Below are 25,259 nucleotides of genomic sequence, written 5' to 3' on the forward strand. Positions count from 1 at the left end.
GCCCCTCCTGGGCACTGCCTTTGGCATCCCCAGAACGCTTAACTCAGCCTTGCTTGCTACACTTACATGGCCCAGGAGGTTCTACATAGGAACACCAGGCTGTCAGCCAGTGCTCAGCCTGCCCCTCCTCCCACACTGCAACCCCCTTTCCTAATTGTTCTGCCTTCCCCCAGCAGGCTCAAACCTCACCCCCCTAGAGACAATGGTCCTAGAGATAATGCTGGCATCTCAGAAGGCAAATATTTTTAATGGTACTCTTGGTCATAATATGTAACAAAAAATTGTGATATGATTATATTGGAAGATGGGGCAGGGAAGTGGTGTTACAGAAATCCTCCATTGTTCAAAATCAATGTACAGTGCACTTAAAAATCGAGAAACAAAAGCATAGTTGTATTATTTGGAAAACAGAAGTAAATCCCAAAAGAAACAGCTGGAAGAGTTGAAATTGTCTAGTTATCTCTGAGGAGACAGGCTTAGTATGGGGAGAGATGGGAAGTCTCTCCCATCTTAGTCTCTCCCAAAATAATCTACCATTTTTTATTATAAGTTTTAGAGAACATTTGACTTCTGAACTGTGTACACATTCTTTTTCTTTTCTTTTAGGAGACTATTCCAGGAATCCTGATGAGAGGTGATGGTCAATGGTGATGGCAAGGAGAGAGAGAAATGGATCCAAAATTATAATTAGGATTTAAATTAGTATAACTTGGTAATTGCCTGGTGCAGAGAATGAGGGAGGAGGAGAGAGCAGAATCACACAGATTTGGGGGTGTAAATTGGGGTTAGAGTAGGACTGCTGCTTTTTTCCTTTTTTCTTTAACATGGAGATGCAGTGCTTTTATTTATGTATTTTATTTGGCTGCACCAGGTCTTAGCTGTGTCATGTAGGGCCTAGTTCCCTGACCAGGAACCAAACCTGGGGTCCCTGCAATGGAAGCACTGAATCTAACCACTGGACCACCAGGGAAATCACAAGGATGACTGTTCCTGGAAAGCATTTGGATGCCAAGGATCCCTCCCATCACCGCATGCAGCAAGAGTAACTAACTCTACTGAGGAGGCTTGGCACTAGTTCACAGAGAAGGGACATTTGAGCTGGGTCTTGAAGATAGCATAGAAGCTCTCAGTTTCACAGAGGATGAGATCTGTGGTGAGTGGATATGTTAAGAAAAAAGATATTCCAGGCAAGGGTGATGGGGAGTAATAGGAAGTACAAAGGCACAAAAGTATTGGAGTATTATTTTGGAGGGAAAATATTGAGTTGTCCTGTGCAATTGCAGTGTGGGAGACATCTTGGGGAAGAAAATGGTGGAAAATAAAGCAGGAATGAGAGTTTGTGGCCAGAACCCAAGAGCCTGTAATGTAGTCCCAGTGGTCCTATTTCTTGAGTTGGTGGCAAAATAATAGATACAAGTCTTCTGAAAAACAACTTGAAGGGACTTCCCTGGTGGTCCAGTGGCTAAGAGCCCAAGCTTCAAATGCAGGGGGCCCCAGTTTGATCCCTGGTCAGGGAGCTAGATTCTACTTGTCGCAACTAAGTTTGCATGCTGTAACCAAAAGATCCCGCATACCTCAGGTAAAGATCCCACAGGTTGTAACTAAAGATCCCACATGCCACAATGAAGATCAAAGATCCTGTGTGCCATAACTAACACTCGGCATAGTCAAATAAGTGAAAATTAAAATATTTTTAAAACTTGCAAATATACATGAGACGTTGTTAAAATGAGTCTAACATCTGTTCTGGTGATCCTGTTCCTGGGGGTTATTCTTAAGGAATACTTTTTTAAAAGGATGGAGTGAGCAATATATATGAAGATATTTATTGCATCCTTATTGGAAACAGCAAAAAACTGGAAAACAGGCAACATTTCCATCAGAGGAGAATACCTAAGTAAAAGATGATGCATTCATCCAGTGAATAATAAATATACAGGCTGGAGTGCTTGTCGAAATTAAGGTGGACTCATCCAGGAGGCTTTCTGGGCTCAGTGGAGGTGAGAAGGTCCAAAGTGGGCAGGAGAAGAATGGCAGAGCAGAGTAGACCCTGTGTCAGTCCCAGCGAGGGCAGAGGCAGGGGGGCCACCATTATGGGGCATTTGCCTTTTGGTATTTTATTTAATCCTCACAGTGGTAGCAATCCTATGAGGGTGGTACGAACTGCATCCCCACAATACAGACAAGGACCTGAGGTTCAAAGGAATGGAGTGATCTGCCCAGGGCTATCCAGCTTCAAAGTAGATTCCAGCCCAAGTCTATGCGATGGCTGAGCAGCCAGTGCTTTCCTATGCACCATGATGTCAAGAGTCAATGACCACTATGTTATCTATGGGGCATCCCTTTTACATGATGCTGGCAATCTTTCTTCAGTCTTGAGTGAACAAACAAGGTCAAGATTGTGTGGACACCAGAGATTGACAGTAAGTAGCAAAACAGAAAAAGTTGTACAATACGATGTTGAGCAATAAGGGTATACAATTGTATCAGTGATCAAAGCTGCCACCCCAGGGGCTTCCTGGCTGTCCAGGGGTTAAGAATTCACCTTCCAATGCAGGCAATATGGATTTGATCCCTGGTTGGGGAACGAAGATTCCACATGTAGGGCAACTAAGTCCACAAACTTCAACTACTGAGCCCGCACGCTCTGGAGACTGCAGAGAAGCCTGCACAGCAATGAAGAGCCCACATGCCTCCACTAAGACCTGATGCAGCCAAATAAATAAATATTAAAAAATAATAAAGTGCATGAGGTGAAAGTCTTTGTATTTTATCTGATTTATTGGCTACTCTGGATCTTTGTTGCTGCATGCAGTCTTTCTCTAATTGCGGTGCTTGGGCTTCTCATTGCAGTGGCTTCTCTTGTGGAGCACGGGGGATCTAGGGCTTGCAGGTTTCGGTAGCTATGGCACACAGACTTAGTTGCCCTGCAGCGTGTGGGATCGAACCAGGGATCAAACCTGTGTCCCCTGCATTGGCAGGGAGATTCTTAACCACTCAACCACCAAGGAAGTCTGAGCTGAAGGTCTTACATTAAAAAAAAAAAAGCTGCCTCCCCCAAATTGTGCTCACAGTCAATAGCAGGAAGGGGCAATGAATGCTCTCTTTCCTCTTTCTCCTATTTTTGAGGTTTCTGTTTTTATCACTATTTTATTTGCACAATAAAAAACCAATTTACAATGAAAAATGGAAACAGGGAGAAAATATGAAACCCTGGGGTGTCCCGTGGCTATGCCTTGAGACCAGCAGCAGCTCCTGGCCTTCCAAAGCCATTTGGATGGCAACACACTTAAAGAAGTTGGTTTCTTCTGGACAAAGGAGGAAAGGAGAGAAATGTACTGCACGACCCAAGCCAGGAGGCCTCAGGTCCTCGCTGTCATGCTTCATATGTTTGTGTCATGACTGCATTGGTGAACCTCTCACCTGGACCGAGGAGACATCGTTGTAACCAGGGATTCCCAGACCAGGTGACTTTGTATCTGATGGTTGTTGCTGTTCCCCATTAATTTTTATTGTTAGCTATCCTGGCTTGGATTTGGGCTTGCTAGAGGAAGAGCCAGTATAGGATTCTCTCTGATTGAGGGACAGAGGCCAAGGTGACCTCAGCCAGCAAAGAGAATAGTGAAATAGAAATATCCATGCCTTGGTTTCAGAGCTAGGGTCCAGCAAGTCTTTTGTTCGGGCTTACACTCCTTTGTTGTTATTTATTCACTAAGTTGTGTCTGACTCTTTGCGACCCCAAAGGACGGTAGCCCACCAGGCTCCTCTGTCCAGTAGGATTTCCCAGGCAAGAATACTGAAGTGGGTTGCCATTTCCTTCTCCAGGGGATCTTCCTGACCCAGGGATTAAACCTGCATCTCCTGCATTGGCAGGTGGATTCTTTACCACTAAGCTGCCTGGGAAGCCGTTACACTCCCTATCTTACTCAGTTTTACTCTGTCCTCTAGATCGCCATTCCTTTCAGGATTCCATGCACTGGCCACGCTATTCCTTCAGTTTAGAGTACCCTTTATGGTGTTTCCTGACAGAGCCAAAACCCACCCATTCTTTAATAGCACTTCCTTGATAAAGCTTTTCCCCATCTCCTTTTCAGAAATAGATCATTCCCTTCTCTGACTCCCACAGCACTTGATTTGTATCTTTCCTATGGCAATTGTATTTTTCTGCAGTATGTTATAGTTATTTATGTCCATGTCTGTTTCTCCCACTAAATGGTGAGTTTCTCAAGGTGGCCAAAGAGCCTGTCTTATCCAACTCTGATTCCCCACACACCCTGGCCAATGCCTGGCATATGGTAGGTACTCAATCAAAGTGTGGAATGACATTAAATTAAAACAGCTGAGTTCTTCCTCTTTTTGTGTCATGGACTCTCTGGGAAAGCTGTTGAGATTGTAGGCAGATGACCAGTTGGTTTTCTCTGTTTCTTTCCTGTGTATTTTGAAAGGGGCAGGAAGAGGAAGAGAGTTAAAGCTATCTGTGGATCCATATTGCAGAGATTTCAGCCAGGGGTCCTTGGAGAGGGTAGTAATATGAATAATAACTAACATGTGCATGGACTCTGACACTTTCACACCCATTAACTCTGCTGGGTCTCACAAGGACTGTAGGATGTAGGCTGGGTAGGCAATATTTGGCTTGTCCCAATGTACAGCTGAGGAACCAAAGGCTCAGAAAAATGATTTGCTCAAGATTACATCAACTGAAAGGAGAGCTGAGACTCCAAGCCAGACCTGTTGATTTCAAATCACACACTCATGCGGTTGCAGAGATGACAAGAACACAGACTCTATTACTTTTGATAAATGTTTGTGGAATGAAAGAAGAATACCCACAGTTTAACCCTTGAGAAGGTTTACCTACATCAGATTCCAATTGTTATCATGCATGTTTATTTTCTCACCTAGGGGTTCAGTTCCTCAAAGATAGAATTTATGCCTGTTCCTTTATTCCTCTTCCCACAGCTCAGTCCTTTGGCAGGCCCCTCACTTTTGCTGGGTCTTGGTTTCCATGTCTGTAAAATGAGGAGGCTGAGCTAGAAGTTTAAATCAGGTCACATTCCCACCAGCGCCCAGCACAGAGCCTGGCTTACAATTTCCATCACCCTCCTCGTGGACGACTCTCAGCTCCAACGCTAGAGGCCTCCAGGACTCCAGCTGACATGATGGAGTGTGTACCCCGCACGTCACAGCCTCTTCCCAAGCTGGCCATGGAAACTGAGCCTCCTCCAGACAGCAGGGCTGCTCTGCTCACACGGATCAAGTTAGGAGCCTCATTAGTCATGTCAGATGACATAGTTAACACTTGGGGCCAGCACAACCAGTTCATCAAAAGCTCCTATGTGCCTGGCTCCATCACTGTGGCTGAGGAACTACTGTATGTGGAGCAGACAGCACATCAGAGGAGCAGTGCCAGAGTGCTTCTAAATTGGTTTTGATTAATTGCATGGACATGTCTTTAATTGGTGCCAGGGTAGCGGCCAGAGAACTTATGGGAAAGCAGGATGTTATGTTTTCATTCCCTGAAGTCCCATAAAGCAATGAAAGATGAGGAACAGAATCACTGCTCGTTGAAAATTTATCGACCGTGCAGACCCAGAAAACACAAATAACTATCTGAATCGAAACCTAACCTCATTTTCCCAACTCATTGGAAGCCATGCATGTTCCCCTCTGTGCCCCTGCCTGCCTGCTGAGATGTACAACCGAGTGAAAGGTGTGATTTCTGAGAAATGAGTGCTTTAGTGTGGAGACGGCACACTCGGCTTTCCCAGATGGGCGCAGAGGTATCTGGGAAGGCCCCTCCCCTCAGAAACATCTCCTCCTCCAGCACATCAACATCCTTTGAACTGATATCAGATGTTGATCCACTTTGGGTGAAGCATTCATTCACACATTCATTCTTTCTTTTCCCTCCTTGGAGATTTGTATTGAGTGTGTCTTAAATACATGGCACTATTCTGGTGTCATGGGGAATACAGAATGGAGTCAAGTACAGATCCTTCCCTAAGGAAAACAGTTAACTAGGGGAAAATAGAGGGCAGGTCCACAGAAGAATTAATGCATAATGGTTGCATCACAGAAAATGAAACACTGAGATTTGCCATCAAGAAGACTGGGGTTCAGATCTTAGCTCTGATTCTTATTTCTGAGTCATCGCAGAAGTCACTCTGATTCTCTGAGTTTTAACTACAGAATGGGATAACAACACTGCACTGGGTAATCATGAAGCTTATAAGAGGTTGCAGAGTTGAAAGAACAGGGTCCAGGGCCTGGCGTTGATCAAAAAAGGGTTGCCAATTCTGAATAAGCATCACAAGGGAGGTTCTAAGAAAGTGCTATGTGAGTTCATGTATTCAGGAAACAAATGTTTACCAATCACATACTCTGTGCCAGGCTCTAGGGATTTAAGAAAAGAAGTTCTGCCAGCAATGAGACAGGTCCACTAGGTAGTAGCAATGCTATATAGTATGGCCCGTGCGTGTACATACTAAGTCGCTTCAGTCGTATCCAACTCTGTGCGACCCTATGGACTGTAGCCCACCAGGGTCCTCTGACCATGGGATTCGCCAGCCAAAAATACTGGAGTGGGTTGCCATGCCCTCCTCCAGGGGATCTTCCTGACCCAGGGATCGAACCCGAGTCTCCTGTGTCTCCTGCATTGCAGGCGGATTCTTTAACCTGAACCACTGGAGAAACCTGCTATGTATGGTAAGAATGGCAAATCGTTCTAGGTGTGCTGACAGAAGCCTGCTCTGAGTCAGTGGGGAGGAAAGGAGACAATGGTCACTCTTACTGAGGGTAAAGAAATAGGATAGATATGCCTAAAAAGGCAATGTTTAGGCCAAGTCCTGAAAAATGAGAAGATGTTCATTTGCAGCTAGAACACAAAAGGGTAGTCCCCGCACAATAATACAATGTTCTTTTTGTTTATTGGAATTTGGAATAAACTTCCAATCTGTCCCCTGGATATTGGGGATTTTGGAATCAGCTTCTTTCTTTTTATGGAAACTTCTTTCCTTAGATTTTCCCAAAGGTGACTGCTTCACATTTATAACCTGGTATTTTCTCATTTATTCTTTTGTTTCTTGTATTTCTCCTTCACTAGAATGACTGATCCAAGAGAACACAAGATCTTGTCTTTTCTCTTCACTCTATCACAGCATCTAGAACACTGCCTGACACAGTGTAGGTGTTTGATATATGTTTGTTGCCTGAATAACTAAATAAACCAGGAGGCTCAGGAAGGCTTACTGCTATCAAGGAAATATAAACACACTGCCTGCTGCACTGTTGGCATTGAATTTTTTTTCTCATAAAATTGAGCAAGAAATACCTAAAGCACAGGCGTGCTCAGTCGTGTCTGACTCTTTGTGACCCCATGGACTGTAGCCTGCCAGGGTCCTCTGTCCGTGGAGTTTCCCATGCAAGAATATTGGAGCAGTGGCTGATTCATGTCAATGTATGGCAAAAACCACCACAATGTTGTAAAGTAATTAGCCTCCAATTAAAATAAATAAATTAAGATTAAAAAAAAAAAAGGGTCATTTTTCGGGTCATTTTTCTTTCTTTCTTTTTTTTTTTTTAACAGCCGTCTGTCTACAAAGCAGATATGTGGTCAGATGTACATGGGTGTAAACATTGATGTAATGCCAATTTTTACCTAAAAAGACCATTTTCAGGCTTGATGAAGGTTGCTTACAAAAAGAAGAAATGTGTTGATTCCATAATCATCTTTTTTTTTTTTTTTTTTGGGTTATCGTTACTATCTTTCTAAATTCCATATATATGCGTTAGTATACTGTATTGGTGTTTTTCCCCCTGGCCCACTTCACTCTGTACAATAGGCTCCAGCTTCATCCACCTCATCAGAACTGACTCAAATGTATTCTTTTCAATGGCTGAGTAATGACCCAAAAAATCTACCATTGAAAATGACAATAAAGGGATTTCTCTGGTGGTCCAGTGGCTAAGACTCCAAGCTCCCAGTGCTGGGGGCCTTTGCTCGATCCCTTGTCAGGGAACTAGATCCCATAGACCACAACTAAGAGTTCACATGCTGTAACTAAGTTTGCAGCTAAAGACTCCACATGCCACACAAAGACTGAAGATTCCATGTGCCACAGCTAAGATCCAGTATAGCCAAGTAAATAAATCATTTTCTTTAAAAAAATGGCATTCAAACCAAATGGGTTTAGAACTCAGCTATATCTAATCTATAAGACAAATTCTTAAAAAAAAAAAAAAAAAAAAAAGGATACTGGAGTGGGTTGCCATTTCCTTCTCCAGTGGATCTTCCGGACCCAGGTATCAAACCCGCTGTCTCTTGCGTCTCCTGAATTGGCAGGCAGATTCTTTACTGCTGAGCCACCTGGAAAGTCTCACCTAAAGCACAGGCTGGAGGAATTGAGATGGGAAGTAACAGAAGAGGTGGTCTCCGAGCTGCTCCCTGAAGGCCAAGACGGGTGACAACATGATGGGGATGTTAGAAGGGCATCAGGAGGATTAAGTAAGATAGCTTTTAAATCTCTTCCAACCTTGAGCTTCTAGGATTGTCTCCCAAACAAATCATCTCTTGCCACCCTTCAGGGTCTCCTCATCACACCCCTCCTTTCTACCCCACCCTGTCTGGAGTCTGTAAGGACATCTGACACACCATTTCCTGCCAATGAAAATCATGAACTGACGTGTGACCTTGTTCTCAGTTTTTACCATCCCCCACATGGAGATGGCCCCATAACTCAGGGTGGGGGCCCCACACAAGGATAGCCTTTCCACAGGGCGGCAAATAAGGTGGAACTGTTTACCTACCAGCACCTTCCTGGCCCTGCTCCCAGATAATTTCATGTCCTCTGGTCCTGAATCTGCTTCTTCGTTGGATGCACCTCAGTTCACTTGCTGGGGCACTGATGTGTGACTATTTAACTGCCTCTGCTTCCTGTCCCAGCGATGCTGGGCTTTAGGGAGCACAGGAGAGACAAGAAAGAGAGCTTTGTATGAGGTAAGCTTTGACGGTCATAATAAAGGCCCCAAACTAACTTATACATACACAGTGCTCGACAATTTACAAAGCCCTAGAGAACTCCGGTTCATCCCTCAAGACCCTGCACCTCTTTTCACTCACCTTCAACTCTCCCAGGCAGAGCTAATCCTTCCCTCCACACTTTGTAGAGCGTCCATTAGACCCCTTATTACCCTGTAATGAATTTGTATACGTGTCTCATTTCCTTCATTAAATCATCAATCTCTTGATGACAGATCTCTTCTCTCCTAGTTAAACACATTTCTTTCTTAAAAAGTACTTTTCATCATACATATTTTTCTAATTATAAAAGTAACATTTATAGTTATAATGATCAAAATTGTATATATAAATGTATAATGAAGAAAATTTTAAATCACCTATAATTTCATCACCCAGATAAAACCATTGGTAGCATTTTTAATCGGAGAAGGCAATGGCAACCCACTCCAGTACTCTTGCCTGGAAAATCCCATGGATGGAGGGGCCTGGTGGGCTGCAGTCCATGGGGTCACTAGGAGTCGGACACGACTGAGCGACTTCACTTTTTCACTTTCATGCATTGGAGAAGGAAATGGCAACCCACTCCAGTGTTCTTGCCTGGAGAATCCCAGGGACAGGGGAGCCTGGTGGGCTGCCGTCTATGGGGTCGCACAGAGTCGGACACGACTGAAGCGACGCAGCAGCAGCAGCAACATGTTTTATATATCTTGAGCCTTTTCATAGCATATAGAAAGTAAAAATGGACTATATAATGCGTGTAGTTTCACAGTCTGGCTTTAGCATCTTTCCATTGTGAACATAAACACATCATTGACAATTCTTCAAAAACATCATTTTAAATGGCTGCACTATTTTCATTTAATGAGTTGACCACAATTTACCTGACAGTTTCCTCACTGAGAGACATTTAGGCTAGTTACTTCTTTTTACTGTTTTTCCAAATAAAATGAGTAGCTGTACACATAAGTCTTTATCTACATCTTTGACTATTTCCCTCAGGAAGATTCCTAGAAATGGAATGTCTAGGTCAACTGGTTTAAACTCCTTAAGCTGGTTCTTGATGCTCACTGCCAAACTGCTCTAAGAACCAATTTACACTTCCAGTAGTACATGAGTGTGCCCATCTTACAGTGTCCTCACCTACATTTAGTATTATCCCATTGGAATCTTCACCAACCACAGTGATCTTCTCACAATTGCCCTTAGGGTGGGTAATTTTCTCAAACACAGCAAAAATTATTCAACCATACAGAGTTGTCTTCTTCTGAGATAATAACCTAAGGAGGGCATATTTGTTTGAACAGATCTTTTACTACTGTAAGTATTTCTATAATTTTGATTTGAAAATTGCCCAAAGAGCAGAAACTTCACTCTTTTGCACCTCAATTGCAATATAATTCTGTCTTTGGGGAATGATTTTTTATTTTCAGCAACCATCAAAAGCCATTTGGAACTCATAGCAAATGAGATGAGGAGCTGCAGCTGGGTTTGAGTCAGAAATGAGGTGTAATTTTACAGTAATGAGATTGAGATCTTTCTGTGACTTGTAAAGAGGATTCCCACAAGAGTTCTTGGGCAGAAGTGGCATCATCACAAGTGCCAGGCCTCTCTACAGGACCGTTCCAAAGTGAGTACAGGCAGGAGGAGGCATGAGTCTAGCTCGTATATGGCCCATCTCCCAGGACTTCATCATTATAGCCCCAGGTACAGGCGTCAATTCATTTCAGAGCTGGTCCTGTTCCACTTTCTGTCTTCATCTAGCCCGCTTGGCCCTGATGTGACTCCAAGGCCAAGATCTTAAAGGGCCAGTTTAGGGGGAGGGTGTCTCCTGCATTGCTGCTTTGGCAGGTGGGTAATTACCGCTAGCGATCCCTGGGAAACCCCCGGAAAACAACAAAGGCCACGGAAGCGGCAAGCATTCAAGAATGAGATTCAAACCCACAGCCTGCAGAGCACAATGGATTAGCAGTCTGTCGCTTTAACCACTCAGCTACCTCACCCAGGTGGCAATAGTGGTAAAGAACCGCCCTACCAGTGCAGGAGATGTGAGAGACTCTAGTTCTAACCCTGGGTTGGAAAGATCACCTCCAGGAGGGCATGGCAACCCACTCCAGTATTCTTGCCTGGAGAATTCCATGGACAGAGGAGCCTGGCAGGCTACAGTCCACGGGGTCACAAAGAGTCAGACATGACTGAGAGACTGAGCAGGCACCTAGATGATTTTACTTCACAGGATTGTTAGAAACGGGAACTACATAGAACCACACCAACATAGACGCACACAGATGCACAGTCACACAAAATAGCTAAGGTGTACCGAGCACTTACTCTGTGCCCAGTACTGTGCTTTATATGCATGTGGCCAACACCGCTGTTTGACCACCTAGAAGCTGTTTCTCTCTTGCTACTTCTTTAGGGGTGATTGTGTAGCCCAGTTCTGGCAAGTGAGATTTAGGTAAAACTCTTATGGGAGTTATTGGGAGCGCTTTTGCTTTCCTAAGGAAACAGGACTGCTAAGTCTGAGCTGTTTTCCCACCCCCACCCTTTCCTGCCTTGATCTTGGAGGTAAGGTTGGGCATCGCAACCATCTTGTAATCTAGATGGAAAGACCAAAGGAGCTTGTTATATAAGAAAGTATATAACTACCTATTTGGTTAAAATAACTACCTATTTGGTTAAGTCACTGCTAGTTATTGCTTACAGCTAATAATATTCTAATACACATGCATAAAAGATATCCACACATAATAAGATGCCCTATGAAGTGTTTCCATTGATACTCATATTCAAACACAGTTCCTCCATCCAGAGAACTAATGATATGAATGATGATCATCTCGTATTTATGTAGCACTTGGCAATTTTCAAAAGATTTTCACATCCATTTTGTCATTTGTTCCTTACAACTCTGTAAGGAAGGCAACTTTTTATCTGAAAAATCCTTTTCAATTGCAAAAGGATATTTAATAAGTATTTTAGAATGCTCATATGTTACACATAGGCTTGCCTTCTTTTCTTCTTTTCCCTTTTTCCTTCCTTCTTTCCTTCCATGCCAACCCTGGGCCTGTTTCTCTCAGACTCACCCCTCAGGATTCTTCTGCTCTGTTGTGCTCTGTAATGCAGGGACATTGATCCGTTCAGGCTGGGAATCCAGGCCCCAACACATCTGACTTTGGCCTAGGGAAAGTATCATACTAGCAGGAGATTGGGGGTAGGTGGGGGCTGGAAGGTGGGGGCTGGAAGGAAGATGCTGGGATGTTTTTTGCCCTCTGCCCCCCACCACCATCTGCCTCAGGGGCATTTCTGGCTGCATATTTTCAATGGCTCCTGCTCCCAATGTTAGGGTTCAAGCTTCTGACCACGTGGCTCCTGGCTTCCATCTCCTGGCTCCCCATCCCCCGTGAGACTGCCTCCTCCCTCTGCCCCTTTGATTTATGGATAGCAGTGGTTTCCCTAAGCTCTGGGCTGCCTCTCCATCCCCTATCCTACGACCTGTGTAACCAGTCCACTTCATTAGGTCCCTCCACTGTAAATATTTGACATGTCCTCTTTTTCCTCAGTTACACTCATTGATCCATATCACCTTTTTAGGGCACCCACTCGGGGTCAGGTTCTGTGCAGGACGCACAGGGCAAGAGGTGTGCTAGTCTAAGGAGCAAAGTGAAAAGCCTCAGCATGTAATGGTCTCTGCTGAGGGATCCCTAAACTCAGCAAAACTTACAGGTAAGTCTTGCCATTGCCTGGGCTTCTTCCTTTTTCCAGAGGCAAGCCAGAGACAACGGGCAGGACCCTCGGTATGTCCCCTTCAATACCCACTGCACGAGTGAGTTTGGGAGTGCTTCTGGATGATGGCAGAAATGCCTGTTGGCTTTCACCTCCTCCCAGACAAATGCTCCTACCAAGGGCTCTCGGGCTCAGGACAGCCCAGCTTCCACGACCTGCATTGTACTCCCTTCCCTTCTAAACAGCCTTACCTAAAGAAGCAGGAAGAATCTTTTAGAAAGTATTTGCTTCAGCAAAATGCCAGAGATGAATTATCCATAAAAGTTAATGATGGAGAGAAGCCAGTGGTACCAAGTCAACTTGAAGATGCTTAGATATCTTGCATGGGATTTTGCAAACAGACTGGACAAAAATCCCATTTAAAGTTTTATGGCTTTGGCAATGTAGACAACCATTCTGAGCTTCAGTTTTGGAGAACAAAATGGAGACAATACATGTCTTCCTCATAGGATGATTGTTTCTGATCTAAGAAACTTCAGAAACATGACCAATTATCCTAACATAGATGGGCCCCTCCCAACTATAGACACGTGGAGATGCTGTATGAACTATAACAGAAAAGTTATATTTTTATTGCCAATTTTGAAAAAAATATAAAGAGAAATCTCTAGATAAAATAAATGAAAAAGAAATGGAAAACTCAAAGCCAGAACAGGCCAGGTGATGTGCCTGAGCTGCCACAGAGATTTCACACTTATAGATCCTGAGAGCTGCAGGCCAGGGTTACACTGTATACTAAGGAGTAGAGATGGAGCTTCAGTCCTGGACAAGTAAGAAAGTTGGAACAGAGCCCGCTGCAAAAAGCCCTGACATTGGAAGCTCTGTCCTCTTCCATGAAAAGGAGACTAGCTAAACTCTATCCCAAGGTCAGAGAAGTTCAAGGAAGCTATATGTCTGATGAGGCCTTGGGTAGGGGAAAAAATGGCACTCATGAGAAATAGAAATTCTAATCATGGCCAAATGCTTATGGGGGGTTTAAATTTACTCTACCTGTATGTGAAAACAGCTATTGAGAAGTTAACATAAAATTCTTGGATTAGGGCTGAAGTAAGACCTATTAAAATTCTTAGGTTTAGGCTGAAGTGAATTCAAAATAGCTCTGCAGAATGCTTAACAATTCAGGGCTTGCAGATCCACTAGAAAAAGCAATCCTTGATGAAGATGCTCACAAAAAGTATCAACCCCATGAGGAAAGAAATGAGCAGAATGGAGAGTCAATCGACATAACAAACTAGAAAGAAGAAGGGTAAAAACAGAACCATCTGAAAGAGACTATGAATTAGGATGATTAATATAGATATAAGAGAAGCAGTAGAAGCCATAATAAAATAATAGAATAGTATAAGAGGAAAAGAGTGGGGAGATTTAAAAAATAATCATGTAGAACTTCCTGAAATGAAAGACACTGCCACTGAAATTAAAAACTCAAAGGATACTAAACTACCTATAGATCTAGCTGAAGAGGGACTTAGAAGAAAAATTTGAGGAAATTACCCAAAACAGAATAAAAAGAGAGAAAGAAATAAAAAAACCTGAACAAGAATTTAAGAGATATGAGTGATAAAAAGAGAAAGTCAAGCAGATGTCTAATAGGAATTCCAGAAAGATTTAATAGAGGGAATGACCCTGATGAAACTGCAAAACCACAAGGCGAAGAGAAAACTATAAAAGCCCTCAGTGAAAAGGGCCAGATTACCAAAAGGGATGTTAACTATGACAGCACCTTTTCATCAGCAACAATGGGAACCAACATACAAGAGGATAATATCTTCAAAATGTGGAAAGAGAATAAACCTCAAACTACAATTCTGCACAAGTTAAATTCATAAGTGACACCAAATTTTCAGCCATTTGCAGACAAGCGAAGATGATGAGTTTACCTTACACAAACTTTGCTGAAAGAATACAAGTGGATATACTTCAGTAAGAAGAAAATAATTCAATCCAGCAAAATAAGTTAGATGTAAGGAGGGGGATGCAACGAAGGTTCTAGAGTCAGCTCACATCAGCCCAAAGAGCCGACTCTTAAAATTTCAGGAATTTTGAGAACTGGATGTTAAACAGTCATTGCTAAAAGTTAAATCACACAAACTTACATTTAAATGAATTACTTTAAAATACAGGTTTAAAATCCTCACAATGTTTCACTTCTTAATTATTTTACTACAACTTTGCTATTATCTATGCTCTTGAGGTTATTTATATCTCACGCATCTGTATGGTAGAAGTACTATGTAATGGTGTGCTGTTGGGCATCTTTTCCCTTTCTCTAGACTTCAGTGACGTCACATTGCTAGCTTGATTATGGCTTGAGCACCTCAAAGATCAGCAAATGCTACAAATCAAGACTACCTTTGGACTTCTCCCTTTGGACAATGGATGCGAATCCACCTGTCGATGCAGGGGACATGGATTTGATTCCTGGTCTGGGAAGATTCCACACGCTACAGGGCAACAAAGCCCGTGCACCATGACTACTGAAACCTGTGAGCCCTAGAGCCACACTCTGCGAAAAGAGAAGCCACCACAATGAGAAGCCCAGTGCACTGTAACTAGAGAGCAGCTCCTGCTCTCCGCAACTAGTGAAAGCCTGCATGCAGCAAGGAAGACCCAGTGCAGCCAAAATGAATTTTAAAAAAGACTCCCTTACTCCCTACCACATGAGAGCTGATTGTTACTATCTATCAGCACATGAAAGTGGAGAGTGAAAAATTTGGCTTAAAGCTCAACATTCAGAAAACGAAGATCATGGCATCTGGTCCCATCACTTCATGGGAAATAGATGGGGAAACAGTGGAAACAGTGTCAGACTTTATTTTTGGGGGGGCTCCAAAATCACTGCAGATGGTGACTGCAGCCATGAAATTAAAAGACGCTTACTCCTTGGAAGGAAAGTTATGTCCAACCTAGATAGCATATTCAAAAGCAGAGACATTACTTTGCCAACAAAGGTCCGTCTAGTCAAGTCTATGGTTTTTCCAATGGTCATGTATGGATGTGAGAGTTGGACTGTGAAGAAAGGCTGAGAGCTGAAGAATGGATGCTTTTGAACTGTGGTGTTGGAGAAGACTCTTGAGAGTCCCTTGGACTGCAAGAAGATCCAACCAGTCCATTCTGAAGGAGATCAGCCCTGGGATTTCTTTGGAAGGAATGATGCTGAAGCTGAAACTCCAGTACTTTGGCCACCTCATGCGAAGAGTTGACTCATTGGAAAAGACTCTGATGCTGGGAGGGATTGGGGGCAGGAGGAGAAGGGGATGACAGAGGATGAGATGGCTGGATGGCATCACTGACTCAATGGACCTGAGTCTGAGTGAACTCTGGGAGTTGGTGATGGACAGGGAGGCCTGGCGTGCTGCGATTCATGGGGTTGCAAGGAGTCGGACATGACTGAGCAACTGAACTGAACTGAATCAGCACATGGGGCTTCCCAGGTATCACTGCTGATAAACAATCCACCTGCCAGGGCAGGAGACAGACATAAGAGATGTGGGTTCAATTCCTGGGATGGGAAGATCTGCTGGAGGAGGGCACGGCAACCCACTCCAGTATTCTTGCCTGGAGAATTCCAACGGACAGAGGAGCCTGGAGGTTGCAGTCCAGGGGGTTGCAGAGTTGGACACAACTGAAGTGACTTAGCATGCATCAGCATACTGCTGAATATAAGAAATAATGGTTTCCAATGCTAGGTGTATGTCCAAGAGAACTGAAAATATATGCCCATAAAAATACTTAGATCCAAATGTTCATAGTAGCGTTATGTATAATCGCTAAAAAGTAGAAATAAGTCAAATGTCCACCAACTAATGAACAGACAAATAAAACGTAGCTTATCCATACAATGGAGTATTATTAAGGCATAAGAAGGAATGAAGTACTGAAGTACATATTCTAACATGAATGAATCTTGAAAACATTGTGCTAAATGAAAGAAATTAGACATAAAAAGCCACATACTATATGATTCCATTTATATGAAATATCCAGAATAGGCAAATACGTAGAGACAGGAGGTAGATTAATGGTTACCAGGGGCTAGGGAAAGAAAGCTGAGCATGGAAGAATTGATGCTTTTGAACTGTGGTGTTAGAGAGGACTCTTGAGAGTCCCTTGGACTGCAAGGAGAGCCAACCAGTCCATCCTAAAGGAGATCAGTCCTGAATGTTCATTGGAAGGACTGATGCTGAAGCTGAAACTCCAATACTTTGGCCACCTCATGAGGAGGACTGATGCTGAAGCTGAAACTCCAATACTTTGGCCACCTCATGAGAAGAACTGACTCTTTCCCTGATGCTGGGAAAGACTGAAGGCAGGAGAAGGAGACAACAGAGGATGAGATGGTTGGATGGCATCACTGACTCAATGGACATGAGTTTGAGGGCACTCCGGGAGTTGGTGATGGACAGGGAAGCCTGGCGTGCTGCAGTCCATGGGGTCACAAAGAGTTGGACACAACTGAGCAAGGGAACTGAACTGAACTGAGGGTGTAGGGATAGGAGGTGGGGGGAGGTAGTGGGTAATACCAGTAATGAGTATGAGATTTCTTTGGGGGATAGTGGTGATTGCACAATCTTGTGAATATGCTGAAAATTATTGAATTGTAACTGTAAAAGGGTGAATTTTATTGTATGCAAGAAAGGACTTGGGGAAGGATGAAGGGGTAGTTAGGGAGTTTGAGACTGACATGTACACACTGCTATATTTAAAATGGATGACCACCAAGGATCTATGTATAGCACAGGGAACTCTGTTCAGTGTTATGTAACAACTTAAATGGGAAAAGAATTTGAAAAAGACTAGATACCTGTATAACTGAATCATTTGCTGTACACCTGAAACTAACAAAACATTGTTAGCCGACTATACTCCAACATGAAATAAAAAGTTAAAATGAGAAAGAAATAAAGAAAGGTAGGCAGAGAAATTGGTATGTATATTTGTAAATCTAAATAAATACCGGCTGTTAAAACATCTAATGGAGGGAATTGAGTGGTTAAAAGTAAGTTGGAACCAGAATACTGAAAACCAAATTACCTGGAAGATAAAAGGGGGTGGAGAGCAGAATTAAAGAATTCTAAGTTCCTGAAATCTTCACAATGAGCTAGTGATTAACTTAACAATTTAGGTTGAGTATGCACATTAGTAACGGAGGAACATCCACTGAAGGAATATAATTAGAAAGTATAATTTCCAAACCACTAGTGAGACTAAAAAGGGGATAAAGAAAATAACCAAAGTAAAAGAGGGCAGGATAAGAGAATACAGCAAATAAAACACGTGGCAAATGACAAAACAAAGGGGGAAGATATCTCTAATATATCAAAATGAGAAGAAATGTAAACATGCTTATTAGACAAAGATTCTTAGACTGGATTTTAAAAAATCCAGCTGTATGTTGGTTACAAGAATGCATTCAAAAGTTAAGGACACAGAAGTGTTAAAAGGATGGGGAAGATATACTAGGCAAATACAAAATGAAGTAATGCAACAATAATAGATTTTAAGTAAAAAAGCATTGTTAGGGATACAGTCAAATGCCTTAAGGATAAGAGGGACAGTTCATCAGGAAGATATAATGACCAGAACATATTTGTTCCAACTGGAAATATTGCCTCCAAATATATAAGAGAATTACAAGGAGAAATGGACAAATCCACATAGTGGGAGATTTTGACACATCTCCCTCAGTAGCTGATAGAGTAAGAAGACAAAATATTTGTAAGGCTATAGAAGATTTGACTGATTGGAAAAAGTCAGTTTTCATTCCAATCCCAAAGAAAGGCAATGCCAAAGAATGCTCAAACTACCACACAATTGCACTCATCTCACACGCTAGTAATGCTCAAAATTCTCCAAGCCAGGCTTCAGCAATACGTGAATGGTGAACTTCCAGATGTTCAAGCTGTTTTTAGCAAAGGCAGAGGAACCAGAGATCAAATTGCCAACATCTGCTGGATCATGGAAAAGGCAAGAGAGTTCCAGAAAAACATCTATTTCTGCTTTATTGACTATGCCAAAGCCTTTGACTGTGTGGATCACAATAAACTGTGGAAAATTCTGAAAGAGATGGGAATACCAGACCACCTGACCTGCCTCTTGAAAAACCTATATGCAGGTCAGGAAGCAACAGTTAGAACTAGACATGGAACAACAGACTGGTTCCAAATAGGAAAAGGAGTACGTCAAGGCTGTACATTGTCACCCTGCTTATTTAACTTCTATGCAGAGTGCATCATGAGAAACACTGGACTGGAAGAAGCACAAGCTGGAATCAAGATTGCTGGGAGAAATATCAATAACCTCAGATATGCAGATGACACCACCCTTATGGCAGAAAGTGAAGAGGAACTAAAAAGCCTCTTGATGAAAGTGAAAGAGGAGCGTGAAAAAGTTGGCTTAAAGCTCAACATTCAGAAAACGAAGATCATGGCATCTGGTCCCTTCACTTCATGCGAAATAGATGAGGAAACAGTGGAAACAGTGTCAGACTTTATTTTGGGGGTGATTGCAGCCATGAAATTAAAAGACACTTACTCCTTTGAAGGAAAGTTATGACCAACCTAGACAGCATATTAAAAAGTAGAGACATTACTTTGCCAACAAAGGTCCGTCTAGTCAAGGCTATGGTTTTTCCAGTGGTCATGTATGGATGTGAGAGTTGGACTGTGAAGAAGGCTGAGCGCTGAAGAATGGATGCTTTTGAACTGTGGTGTTGGAGAAGACTCTTGAGAGTCTTGGACTGCAAGGAGATCCAAAAGTCCATCCTAAAGGAGATCAGTTCTGGGTGTTCATTGGAAGGACTGATGCTGAGGCTGAAACTCCAATACTTTGGCCACCTCATGTGAAGAGTTGACTCATTGGAAATGACCCTGATGCTGGGAGGGAATGGGGGCAGGAGGAGAAGGGGACGACAGAGGATGAGATGGCTGGATGGCATCACTGACTCAATGGACGTGAGTCTGCGTGAACTCCGGGAGTTGGTGATGGACAGGGAGGCCTGGCGTGCTGCAATTCATGGGGTTGCAAAGAGTCGGACATGACTGAGCAACTGAACTGAACTGAACTGATAGAAGATTTGAGCAACACAAATATCACTTTTTCTATCTTTCCATACTTCCATTCCTGGGCCTTGAAAGTTCCTCCTTCCTGTAGCTCTACATTGAGTTAATTGCCAAGCCTTGTGGATTTTCACTGTAAAGTGGGCTGGTTTCCTGCCAACACCCTTTCATCCTGGAGTTAATTCTTTGGCTCAGGCTTTAGTTGTCTTGCCTGAACCATTGTAATTGGTTCCTAAGTGATCCCCCAATATTTATGGAGAACTGCCCAGACGACATGTGTTTTAGGAGTTTCATGTTGACACTATACATTTTATTGTTGGATTAAACCAGACCAAAAGTACTACCATATTTCAGTCCCAGTGGAATTACTTTTACTGAACTGAGCTCTGGTGTTAGGTTATCGGCTATTTGGCGGGATGGTAAAGACAGAATCCTGGGAAACTCCTTCTGCCTGGTATATTATTCCAGGCACACACTGTAACCTCTTTGTGAGGAATATTGGGAGGAAATATTCTGGAATCTGTATGTCTCTTATGCAAGAGTTTGTACGTATTTTATGAACACTAAATCAAGTAACCAATACTTCCACTTTACTAGGGTCAGTAGAGAACTCACAGCCAAGCTTGCTGGCTACTTTTAATAAGTACAGTAGTTTTCATTTATCTGTTGTTTGCTTTCCACAGTTTTAGTTACCCGTGGTCAACTACAGTCAGAAAATGTTAAGTGGAAAATTCTAGAAATAATTCATAAGTTTTAAATTGCATTCTATTCTGAGTAGCTTGATGAAATCTCATGTTGCCTGGTCTATTCTATTCAGGATCCCCAACCATAGTGTCATTCGTTCCTGACATCCAACCATCAACATTGTCATAGTTCTCAATTATCCAGTATCACCTGGAGCAGATGATTCTCATCAACGCATTAGAAGGTCAGTGGTAGCCTAACGTTACATCACAATATCAACTTCACTCACCTCACTTAATCTCATCACATAGAAATTGTATCATCTCACAGCATCACAGGAAAAAGTAAAGTGAGTACAGGACAACAATATATTTTGACAGAGACCATATTCACATAAATTTTATTATAGTACCTCATTATAATTGTTCCATTTTGTTATTCATTGTTGTTGTTGTTAATCTCTTATGGTGCCTAATTTATTAAGCTTTATCATAAATATGTATGTATAGGAAAACAGTACATATAGGGTTCACATTACTTGTGGTTTCAAGCATCCATTGGGGGTCTTGGAATACATTCCCTGCAAATAAGAGGTGGAGAATACTGTATTCAGAATAATAATATCTAATATTTATTGAATGCTTGCTCTGAACCTAGCACTGTTCCAAATGCTTTCCACGTACTAATCTATTTCACCCTCATCTCATTCCAGTGAGAATAGATCATTAAGATCCTCTCTTAAAGATGAGGAAATTGAGACCCAGAAAGATTACATGACTGGCCCAGGGTTTATAGTGTTGACTTAAAAAAAAGAAAAAGCACAACATTAGAGTTGTGAGTCAAGTTTTATTTAGGGCAAAATAAGGACTGCCACCTGGGAGACAGCATCTCAGATAACTCTTAAGAAACTGCTCCAGAGAGGTAGAGGGGAAGGTCAATATATATGTGATTTTGGTGAAGGGAAACTACATGCAATCAAGCATATTTTTTGCAGAAGGTTTTTGCTAGTCACGAGAAGTCATCACCATGAAGGATTTTAGTGTTGTTCTAGAAATGAGGAGATATAAGAATTGGGCTCATAAAATCAGCTCCTAAAAATATCCAAATATCTGAAGAACTGTTCTGCCAGTTTTTCCTGGAATATAGAGTGCCTCATTTCTGCTCTCCACTCTGAGCTTCTTTCAGGGGGTGCTGAAAATCAGCAGCTGCAGCAGTACATGATTTAATCCGTGTAGACAGCAAGTGCCAATTTGTAGCTGACAATAGCTAGTAAGATGGAAAACCAGAATCTGGATCCAGGCAGTCTTTTTCCAGAGTCTGTACTCTTAACCACTATATATATTCCATCTTTAAGTTTTATGGTATGCATGCCCATGAGCTAATTATAAGCCCTAGCTCTATTAATTTTCTGTGTTTATACTGTTGCTTCTGGCCAAGATGTAGGAATAGGGATTAGACCTATTTCTGGACAAAATATATGAAACAATGACTTTTAAGACATTGGATATCAGGTAACTAAACATAGTGATTCCTAAAAGACAGGAAATAAGTGAAGTAAGCCCTATGATTATCTCTGCTTTCCTCCTGGAGAAGATTTCCTAGCCTTGGTACCAAGAGAGCAAACCCAGGCAGAACTCAATAGTTTCCCTGAGTTGAGGAGATGGAGTGCGGAATCTCAGGGTGGTTAAGGTGGTGAGTTCATAGAGAAGAATGCCAAAAAGAAGAGAGCTGAACAGAAAGGAAGCCCTGGCTATCTGCTGCGGGTCCACCCTGAGTCTTCAGCATGCATGTGAGGAAACTACCTGAATCCAGAAAAAGAATCATCCAAAAGAATTAGAAGGAATAATTCTTGAATATCACAGAGGTCCAGTGCTTGTTCCCAACATTAAGAGTGGCAAGGCATAAATCACAAGGCATCAGATGGGCTTCGTCACAATAGTGGGGCAAATTTAGCCCTAGGATAACCTAGTTGCTCTAGTACCATCTAACAAAGCTTAAAAATAACAGCCAAAATCTCTTTTCCAAAAGCCAAAGGACCCATATAAAAGGACCCCTAATGAGGGGAGAAAAACCGGTCACTTAAAACTGATTAAGATAGGTGGAATGAGTAGATAAGAACATTAAAATAGTTATAATTATATTCCACATGATAAGAAACTAGAGAAAAGAGTGCACTTGATAATAGAGACATGGACAGTAAAAAAAAAAAAGACCCAGGGACTTCCCTACAACCAGTGTCCATATCTTGGTTTCAAAACACCGTTCTCCAATAAAAGGAACCAAAGCACTTTAGAGAAATGGTTGATTACAGATTTGGAATAAGGAAAATATAAGATGATCTCAGAGCATAATGTAATAGTATAAAGTAAGGAAGTGCTAAGAAAATGAAAGGATGGACCACGTCAAAGAGACACAGAAATCAATCTTAAAGGGCATCCAGTAGCCAAAGCTGGAACCATATGATCAATAAAATAAATAAAATAGTATTGAATTATAATATAAAATGTTAAATACACATGAATCCAAACTGATATAAACCAGTCATTGAATAAATAAATAAATTGGGGAGAAAATATATTAATAACTATTCCATTTAGAAGAAGTCTGAATAATATATATAGATACTACCCCCCACCATAAAAGGTGGAACTTAATCACTCCCCTCTCCTTGAATGTGGCCTGAACTTAGTGATTTGCTTCTAAAGAACAAAGTATGGAAAGAGAAGAATAGTAACATTACAGTAGGAAAATCTAGCAAAACTGCCTTAACCAAGTGATTAAAATAACATCACCAATGATGAAATGTGGATATAATGTGCCCTCTAATTTGATGTAACAATAAGGACCCTTCACTTCTATGTTATTCTTTCCCCAAATCCACAACCCCAGTCTAATTATGAGGAAAACATCAGACAAATCCAAAGTAAGGATAGTCTATAATATACATGACCAGTATGCCTCAAAATTTTCAAAGTCATTAAAAACAACCAAAAAAAAAACACTGAGAAACTGTAGTGGGTGAGAAGAGAAGACATAACAACTAAATGAAATGTGACATCTTTAGCTGATTCTTGGAACATAAAAAAGACATTAATGGAAAAAGTATTGAAATCTGAATAAAATGTGTTAATTATTTACTATTAATGCACCAATGTTGATATCCTAGTTTTGATAAGTGTATTATGGTAATGTAAGAAAATAACATTAGAAGAAACTGAAACTGGATGAGAGGCATGTGGAATGCTTTGCAAATTTTCTATGACTCTAAAATTATTCCAAAACTAAAAAGCTACTAAAAAAATCAAACAAAACCCAAGCCAGATTTCTAGGGATAGAAACTACAGATGAGAAGTACATTAAATGAAATAAAAATAAATTAGGTATTTCAGAAGAAAGGATTCATAGGCTTGGAGACATAGCAATAAAAACTACACAAAAAGACACAAGAGGGAAAAAAAAGACAGAAAATATTGAACAGAGCATCAATGAGTTAAGGAACAACTTCAAGCAGACTAATATACATGTAATTGGAGACCCTAAAGGAAGGAGGGGCAAAAAAAATTTTTGAAAGAAATGATAGACATAAATGATGAAAACTTTAGGGCCACACATTCAAGAATCCCAATAAACCTCAAGCACAAGAAACATGAAGAAAACTACACCAGGGTATATCTTAATAAAATTGCTAAGGTCCATGATAAAGTCTGAAGAGCAGCATGAGCGAAAACAGTACATACAGAGGAACAAAGGTAAGAATTCACCCAGAAGATAGTGAAGCAAAATCTTTCAAATATGGAAAGAAAGGAACAAAGAATTGTTTACTTACAATTTGAAAATATTTTTCAAAAACAAATGTGAAAATAGGGAAAGAACAGGCTTTTCAACAAATGGTGTAAGGACAACTGGACAGCCACATGTGCAAGTATAAAGGTGGGCATTCATCTCACAGTACATACAAAACCAAACTCAAAATGGATGAAATACCTAAATATAAGTGCTAAAACTATGCAACGCTTGGGAGAAAACATAGGGGTAAATCCTCATAGCTTTGGATTTGGCAATGTTTTCTTAGTATAAGCAACCAAGAAAAAAATAGATCAGCAGCAGACTTCATCAAAATTTAAAAAATCTGTGCATCAAAGGACACTATCAAGAAAGTAAACAGACAATCCATGGAAATTCCTTGGTGGTCCAGTGGTTAGGACCCTGCTCTTCCACTGCAGGGGGGCACTGGTTTGAGCCCTGATTGGGGAACTAAGATCCTACAACCATTCAGCATGGCCAAAAAGATAAAATTAAGAAATTTTATAAATAAAAAGGCAATCCACAAAATGGCAGAAAGTATTTGCAAAGCATATACCTGATCAGGGTTTAGTATCCAGAATATATAAAGAACTCTTCCAACTCAATAACAAAAAGATAAATGACCCAAATAAAATGGGCAAAAGACCTGAATTAACATTTCCCCAAAGAAAATATACACAAAAGCCAAAAAATACATGAAAACATGCTCAGTATCATTAGTTATTAGGGACATGGGAATCAAAATCAAAAGATACCACTTCATACTCATTAGCATGGATAGAGTAAGAATGAAGTGTTGGAGAGAATGTGGACAAATTGAAACCCTTACCTTGTACATTGTTGGTGGTAACATAAAATGGTGTAATTGTTGTGGTAAACTCAGGTGGTTCCTTAATAAGTTAAACATA

General features: G+C 41.5%; 1 protein-coding gene across 1 annotated transcript in view; it reads right to left on the reverse strand.

Annotated features, from left to right (window-relative positions):
* Positions 1–5,352: 5,352 nt before the first annotated feature.
* The window catches only part of GVQW3 (GVQW motif containing 3), a 31,189-nt gene continuing 11,282 nt past the window's right edge, over positions 5,353–25,259 (reverse strand). Inside the window, exon 2 of the mRNA XM_070383682.1 lies at positions 5,353–5,613. Within this exon, the coding sequence (XP_070239783.1) occupies positions 5,353–5,613 (261 nt within the window). The remainder of the gene's footprint in view (positions 5,614–25,259) is intronic.

The sequence above is a fragment of the Bos mutus genome, chromosome 15 (genome assembly GCF_027580195.1).
Source record: "Bos mutus isolate GX-2022 chromosome 15, NWIPB_WYAK_1.1, whole genome shotgun sequence".
Lineage (NCBI taxonomy): Eukaryota > Metazoa > Chordata > Mammalia > Artiodactyla > Bovidae > Bos > Bos mutus.